Below are 7,045 nucleotides of genomic sequence, written 5' to 3' on the forward strand. Positions count from 1 at the left end.
AACCAGTCACCGCCAGGTAACTCTTGCCTTGCCCCACCCCGCAGGCTGTCCACGTGTTTTCACAGGTGGAACCCTGCCCACCTCCCCCGGGTGGGAGTGAAACCTGCAAGATCTTTACCTGAGGGGAAGCGCAGGAGGGTAGGTGAGTGGTTGTGTTGAGAGCTGTAACGAACTAGGAGAGCTTCAGGACTTAAAACCTGAACTGACGACAGCCCTGATTTCTTACGAGCAATTGGAGCTTGGGCAGAGTACTTCTTCTGAGCCTTAAAGTCACTCGCTGTAAAAGTAGGGATGTGTCTGTGTGCTTCAGTCGAGTCTAACTCTTTGCGACCCCATGGACTGTAGCTGGCCAGGTTCCTCTGTCCATGTAATTTTCCAGGAAAGAATGCTGGAGTGGGTTGCCATTCCCTCCGCCTGGGGATCTTCCTGACCGAGGGATCTGTCTCCTGCATTGGCAGAGGGATTCTTTACCACTCTGCCAACTTGGAAGCCTCAAAATAGGGATGGAAATGCCTAAACTAGTTCAGCTGCGCAGCGCACAGAACGTGGTGGGTATCCCGTAAGTTTCCTTCCCTCTCCACCACTTCTGACATGGAACCTGAGCGTGGCCTTTGCACCACGCTGGGGCCGCTCTGACCTCGCACACTGCAAGCCTCCTCCCCAGCGCCCAAAATGAATTCATTTCCTCCTCTTTCCTCAGAATGTCCCTTTTCGCCTCCTAGGAGCGGGGCCCGAGCGGCAGAGGGGTACCTTGCACCTTGCTCAGTAGGTATTTATCAAATGCCTACTGTGTGTCAGGCACTGTTGAGTAGCGGGTTTACACTGGTGAATAAAACGAATGTGCGATGTAGAGCTTACAGTTTAAGTGGGAGATACAAACAGAAAGCAAGTAAACCAAATAGCAATTGCCACACACACTTATATCCCTTTCCCCCAGTTGTTTTCCTCTTTAGTATTTACCACTGAACATAGCTATTTTTCATTTTGATCTTAATGACATTCCAACTGGAATATAAGCTCCATGACTGCAAGGAGCTCCATGAATGCAAGAGTTTTTGTTTCTTCATTGTTGTGAAGTCTGCCTCTAGATCAGTGCTGAGCACATAGTAAATATACATTTAATGAATCAATACATACTAATGTAATGAATAAGCAAATAGGGTACCGGTTAAAGCGGGGGTCCACAACCCCCAGGATAGTCACTCCCCATCAGCTTGCATCACTGCCTGAGCTCTGCCTGCTGTCAGTTCAGCAGCTGGCATTAGATTGTCGTAGGAACGTAAACCCTAACCCTAAAGTAAAGGTGGAATATCCTGATTCCGCAAAATAGAACTAAAGGGCGCAATGACTCTAATGTGCTCAAATCATCCTGAGACCATCCCCTTTCCCACCACAGTCTGAGGAAAAATTGACTTCAAGGAAACTGGTCCAAGCCAGCTGTGCTAGAAAATGAGAAGGGGGTGGTACAGAGGGTGTCTCTGAGAGGAGGTGACCTTGAAGCAGGGTCTGAGGGTGTGGAGAGTCATCCAGGCAGAAGCAACATGTGTCAAGGGCTGGCTTCTTAGACTCGAAAAGTAGAGGCTGAAAGGAGATGTGAAACTGATCTTTAAAATTCATAACTGACATGGCCAACTTCTCTACTCACTTCCAAAATAGCAGGGAAAGTGGGATTAGTAAAATCCAGAAAGTAAATTTAAGGCAAAGATAGATAAATAACTCTCACACTGTACAGCAGTTTACAGTTAATAGAGCTCCTTCTGTTAACTTAGCTCACTTTATTTCTCCCAAACCTCTTGGGAGTAAGAAATCAGCATATAGAGGAAACCAGAGCTCATTCACTTTTAATACAAACCTGGTACATAACATGTAAGAAGAATGAGTTGAACGGATGTGGCACCATTCTCGTCTGGAAGCTCTGTGAAGGTAGAGCCCATGTATTATTAACCTCTGCTGTATCCCAGCCCCGAGCGCTACGCCTGGCTCCCAGATCTTGTTTGTAAACTGAGCACACACCCCTTACCTGAACCTTCCATCTGCCAGGCTTGTGCTTGGTGGCAGAATGCAGAAAGAATAAGACACCACACTTGTCTTAGCCTGCGGAACCTTCCTGAAATCATTGAACCAGCAGCAGAAGAAGGTTTTCTTTCCTCTAAAGAGAAACCTTTCCTTTACAAGAGAGATTTGTGGCACACACAGGAACTGCCTTTCTAAAATCAATGATAGTAAGTGGTAAGAGAATTTGGGCAAGTTCTGACCAGGAAGAATGTTGGGCACCAGGCAAGAAGGCTGGATTGTATGTAGTAGGCAGTGGGGGGCTGTTGAAGGTTGTGAAGTAGGGGACAGGTGTGATCAGAGCTGGTGGCAGGTGTGCTTACGGATAGTGTTGGGGGAGACTGGAAGCACATCGTTTGGGCCCATAGAAAACTCTAATGTAAATGGATGTGGGAAGCGGAAAAAGTGGGAAAGATCGTAAAAGTTAGGACTCCTGGGAAGTGATTGGCAACCAAGAAACGGGATTTCCATGTCCTCTGACAGGCTTAGCTGTCTGCTCCTCCCTTTTCCACAGACTTGGCCCACACCTTGATTCTAGCATTCACCCATGAAGCTACTGCCCTTGGGAGGCTCCAGGGGGCCCATAAAATTCAATGGCAGTTTGGCAAGGTGGGTGTGCCAGCCCAGCCCACTGGGAATTGGAGATGAAGACACCCTCCTCTGCCCTACAGAGGCATGAAATCTAGGGAGAAGGAGTATCCTGGAGTCTAACGAGACCAGGCGTATGCACTAACCTTGCCACTTCTGGCTTCCTGGCTGCAGTTTTCCATGAAATAAGGAAGGCATAGCCTCCTTACCTATGCTGCTGGGAGCATAGTGAGACAGTGCAAAGTGCTTGGGACAGATTGGCCCAACAAGCGACCTCTGTTCTTTTCCCAGTTATTATCTGTTTAGTGTCTGACTCCTCCAGGCCTGGAACTCCTCCAAGACATAGAAGAGTGTCACCCATCTCTGTCTCAGCACCTCATTCAGCAGCCCCTGCCCAGTGTCGAATGAATGGGAGGATAGCAAAAATTGCAGCTTTTAGTCGTAATTGCATTTTAAGTAAAGTTCTGTGACATCAGATTTCCCCTAAGTTCTGTTCTCAGACAAGAAGGGGAGAAGACCTCCCCCTTTACTTTGATTTGCCTGTGGGATTTTAAATGAATAGTGAGATGACAGCTCTATTTCTATATGAACTGTAGCGTTCCACATATAAAAATACAGAAAACCTTGATAAATCCCAAACTGCCCTCACAGAAACATCTCAAAATAAATCATAACCATTTAAATTTTCCTCCCCGGTCTGTCTTTCACTATTTACCTAATGGCCCTGAAACCAAGTTCCTTTCCTTCCTTTCTTCCTTTCATATAACATGCATATTTTAAAATATACACTGTGCCGCTTCATAAAATGAGTAAAAAGCAGGTCTCTGCCCTCAAGCAGTTCACAATCTCAGAAGAGAAAGACATGTAAACTGTAATTTCTGAACAGTGTGAAATGCCATGGGGTGGAGATTCATTCACCGGAAGAGCATTTATTGAGCACCTACCATGAGCAGGGCTGGACCAAGTGCTGTGAGTGCTGCAGGAAGCCTGGCAGGCCTTTGCAGAGGCTCCAGCCCACTCTCTACCAGCCCATCCCTTCCTTGTCCATTACCCAGAGCTCTATCTCTAGATGCAGGTTCCTAGACCTGTTTACTCCAGATGGAACTCGATTTTGCCCTTGGATGCCCCACAGGCATTCAGTGTACCTGTCACTGAACTTACCATTTCCCTCCCTCTTTCCTCTAAAATTCAACTCCTTTTGGACCCACTATCCACCTAAAGATCCAAGCCACACACTTGGATGTCCCTTCAGCCCTCTCTCTCCATCACCTGCTCACCTCACATCCGTCGATCTCTGTGTTCTGTTAATTCCTGCTTCAGGATTTCTCTCATTGTCCCCTGTCCGCTCATCTTCTCTGAAACTGTCCTGGTCCAGATCAACTCTCACCTGGACCATCGTGACCTCCTTCTCCTGTTTTCCTGTTACTGAAGAACAGTATGTTCTGAGACCAGACAGAGCAGAGTTCAAGTCCCAGTGCCATCATTTATGGAACTTTGTGACCTGGGTAGGGCTTCCCACGTGGCGCTAGTGGTAAAGAACCTGCCTGCCAATGCAGAGGGCGCAAGAGATGCAGGTTCGATCCCTGGGTCAGGATGATCCCCTGGAGGAGGGCACGGCAACCCACTCCAGTATTCTTGCCTGGAGAATCCCATGGACAAAGTAGCCTGGCAGGCTACAGTCCATAGGGTCACAAAGAGTTGGACATGACTGAAGCGACAGCATGCACGCGTGTGACCCTGGGTAAGTTATTAAACCTCTTCAGACTCCAGTTTGCCCATCCATAAAATGGCACCTCCAGGACTGGCCCTGTTGCAAAGATTAAATAAAATGCAGCAATTTGGTAGATGACTCGCCAACAATACTGCATGAAGGAAACTAGGCACAGAGGATATGTTGCATACGATACTGTTGTTTAGTCACTAAGTCGTGACCAACTCTTGTGACCCCATGGACTGTAGCCCACTAGGCTCCTCTGTCCCTGGGATTTTCCAGGCAAGAATTTCTTTTTCTTCTCAATGCAGGGATTCAACCTGAGTCTCCTGCTTGGCAGGCAGATTCTTTACCACTGAGGCACCTGGGAAGCTGTTCATATAAAGGTAAAAACTAAGCAAATCTGATAAATTGTGGATAGAATTGCAAACAAAGGAGGCACAAGTATAGCAAAGCAAGGGAACCGATAGTGGTTATGGCGGGTGGAGGTGTGATCAGAAAGGACACAAATGTGCGACTTCTGGGATGCCAGCAAGGTTCTTTTTACTTGAGTGAGTAGTGGTTACAAAATGGCTCTTTTATAACAATTATTACATTGTACATAGTTGTTTTACTTCATCATTTAAAATATTTTAAAAGTTCAGTGAAATTTTCTATGTAATCTTTTTTTCTATTTATATTGCTTTTATATTAAGAGTATAGCTGATGAACAATGTTGTGAGATTTTCTTTGTAATCTTGATCCAGCACTCAGAGCATGGGAAGAGGTCAAGAAACCGTGGTTGCCTGTTGGGATTATTGTGCCTGTCTGCCTCCTTCCCCTGAGACAGCAGACCCCAGGACTGATTCATCCTGGTGTTCACACGGAGCTTGGCACCTGCCGGCCTCAGGGAGAACCAGTGGAATAGAGATGCCCAGAGTGTAAGCACACGTGTTCCCTCCTCCAGGCTGGCAAGGCAGCAGGGCCTGGGCCTGCTCTGGGAAGAGTATCTGATCAAGCCCCACTGATGATGGACCAGGGGGAGGAAGGTGACGAGGAGGAAGCCTGGCTGCAGCTTCGACCGGTAGAGCCTCTGCCCTCACAGTGCTGTGGCAGTGGCTGCTCGCCCTGTGTGTTCGATGTCTACCAGCGAGACCTGGCAAGGTGGGAGGCTGCCCGAGCCAGCAAGGACAGGAGGCTGCTGAGTAAGGAAGAGACACAGGTAAGGAGGGGTGCTCCTCAGACAGGAGGCCAGGTGTCAGCATCTTCCTGACCTCAGCCCTGTATGGTGTACCTGCTCAAGGGAGCTTCCTCTGACTCTGCAGCAGAGAGTAAAGAGTGGGCCTAATGAAGCAGACTGACCCAGGTTCAAAGCCTGGCCTTGAGTTGGTGAGTAGGGGGGTAGGGGGTATAGTGAGGGAAGGTCCCAGGAGTGAATTGGGTGGGAGCATTTTCAGGGGAACGGGATCTGTGAGTTGGGGCAGTCAGAGAAGACTTCCTGGAAGAGGTTTGGGGGTGGGTGGAATATTAAGGGCAATGGGCTGAGACTTAGAAGACATGAATTTGAACCCCTGCTCATGGTGGTGACTTTGTACAAATAAGTCACTACCACTTGGGCCTCAGTTTCCCCACATGTAAAATAAGAGTATTGGATTAGGTCATCTTTAAGGTCCTATCAGTTTCTAAATCTGCATACTGAATTTTAGCAGGTTTCAAGGATAGGTGGGTTTTCCATACATTGGAAATGAGTGTTCTGGATGGAGGACACAGCTTGAGCAAATAAAGACTTACAGGTTGGAATCCACAAGGTGTTCTTGTGGGGAACAGAGAAAGGTCTGACACTGGATGCTTGGGAGATAAAATGAGACTCAGGACCCATCCACAGGCACTAGAGTGTCCAACTAAGGACCTTGTGCTTTATCCTGGGGCTGAGAGGAACCGTGCCAGGCTTCAGAGCAGGGTGACCTTGATGTAAAGTGCTCTGGTGTTCTTAGAGCCTGAAAGGGAAGGGAGGTGGGACTGCACGATTATACGGAAAGCTTGTCAACCACAATAGCCTCTCCTTGTAGGGAGGATGCTCATGGAGGCTTGTCTGTCTCTTGAGTCCCAGATTCTAGCTGGTGAATCTTTTCCTGTTGCAGGGCTGCCCTTCCAAGCTGAGCCCAGAGACCTTCCTGGCCTTCCTCATCAGTGCTGTGGACAGGCTCACCAAGGACACCTACCTTGTCCGGTTTGCACTACCTGGGAACAGCCAGCTCGGCCTGCAGCCTGGCCAGCACCTCATTCTACGGTATGCTCAGGTAGTGGGAGCACCTCATCCTATGGTACACTCAGGTAGTGGGAACACCTCATCCTATGGTACACTCAGGTGGTGGGAGCACCTCATTCTATGGTACACTCAGGTAGTGGGAACACCTCATCCTATGGTACACTCAGGTGGTGAGAGGACCTCATCCTATGGTACGCTCAGGTGGTGGGAGGACCTCATCCTATGGTACGCTCAGGTGGTGGGAGGACCTCATCCTATGGTACACTCAGGTGGTGGGAGCACCTCATCCTACGGTACACTCAGGTAGTGAGAGGACCCCATCCTATGGTACACTCAGGTGGTGGGAGGACCCCATCCTATGGTACACTCAGGTAGTGGGAGGACCTCATCCTATGGTATGCTCAGGTGGTGGGAGGACCTCATCCTACGGTACGCTCAGGTGGTGG

General features: G+C 48.6%; 1 protein-coding gene across 2 annotated transcripts in view; it reads left to right on the top strand.

Annotated features, from left to right (window-relative positions):
* Window positions 1-23: 23 nt before the first annotated feature.
* The window catches only part of LOC120856104 (NADH-cytochrome b5 reductase-like), a 25,496-nt gene continuing 18,474 nt past the window's right edge, over window positions 24-7,045 (top strand). Inside the window, exons 1-3 of one of the 2 annotated variants that reach the window (XM_040231076.1) lie at window positions 24-142; window positions 5,177-5,552; window positions 6,472-6,620. In XM_040231076.1, the coding sequence (XP_040087010.1) occupies window positions 5,358-5,552; window positions 6,472-6,620 (344 nt within the window). In that variant the 5' untranslated portion in view covers window positions 24-142; window positions 5,177-5,357. Of the gene's footprint in view, window positions 143-4,670; window positions 5,720-6,471; window positions 6,621-7,045 lie in introns of those variants that run through there. The other variant, XM_040231077.1, reaches the window with a different exon arrangement.

Source organism: Oryx dammah, unplaced genomic scaffold (genome assembly GCF_014754425.2).
Source record: "Oryx dammah isolate SB20612 unplaced genomic scaffold, SCBI_Odam_1.1 HiC_scaffold_28, whole genome shotgun sequence".
NCBI lineage: Eukaryota > Metazoa > Chordata > Mammalia > Artiodactyla > Bovidae > Oryx > Oryx dammah.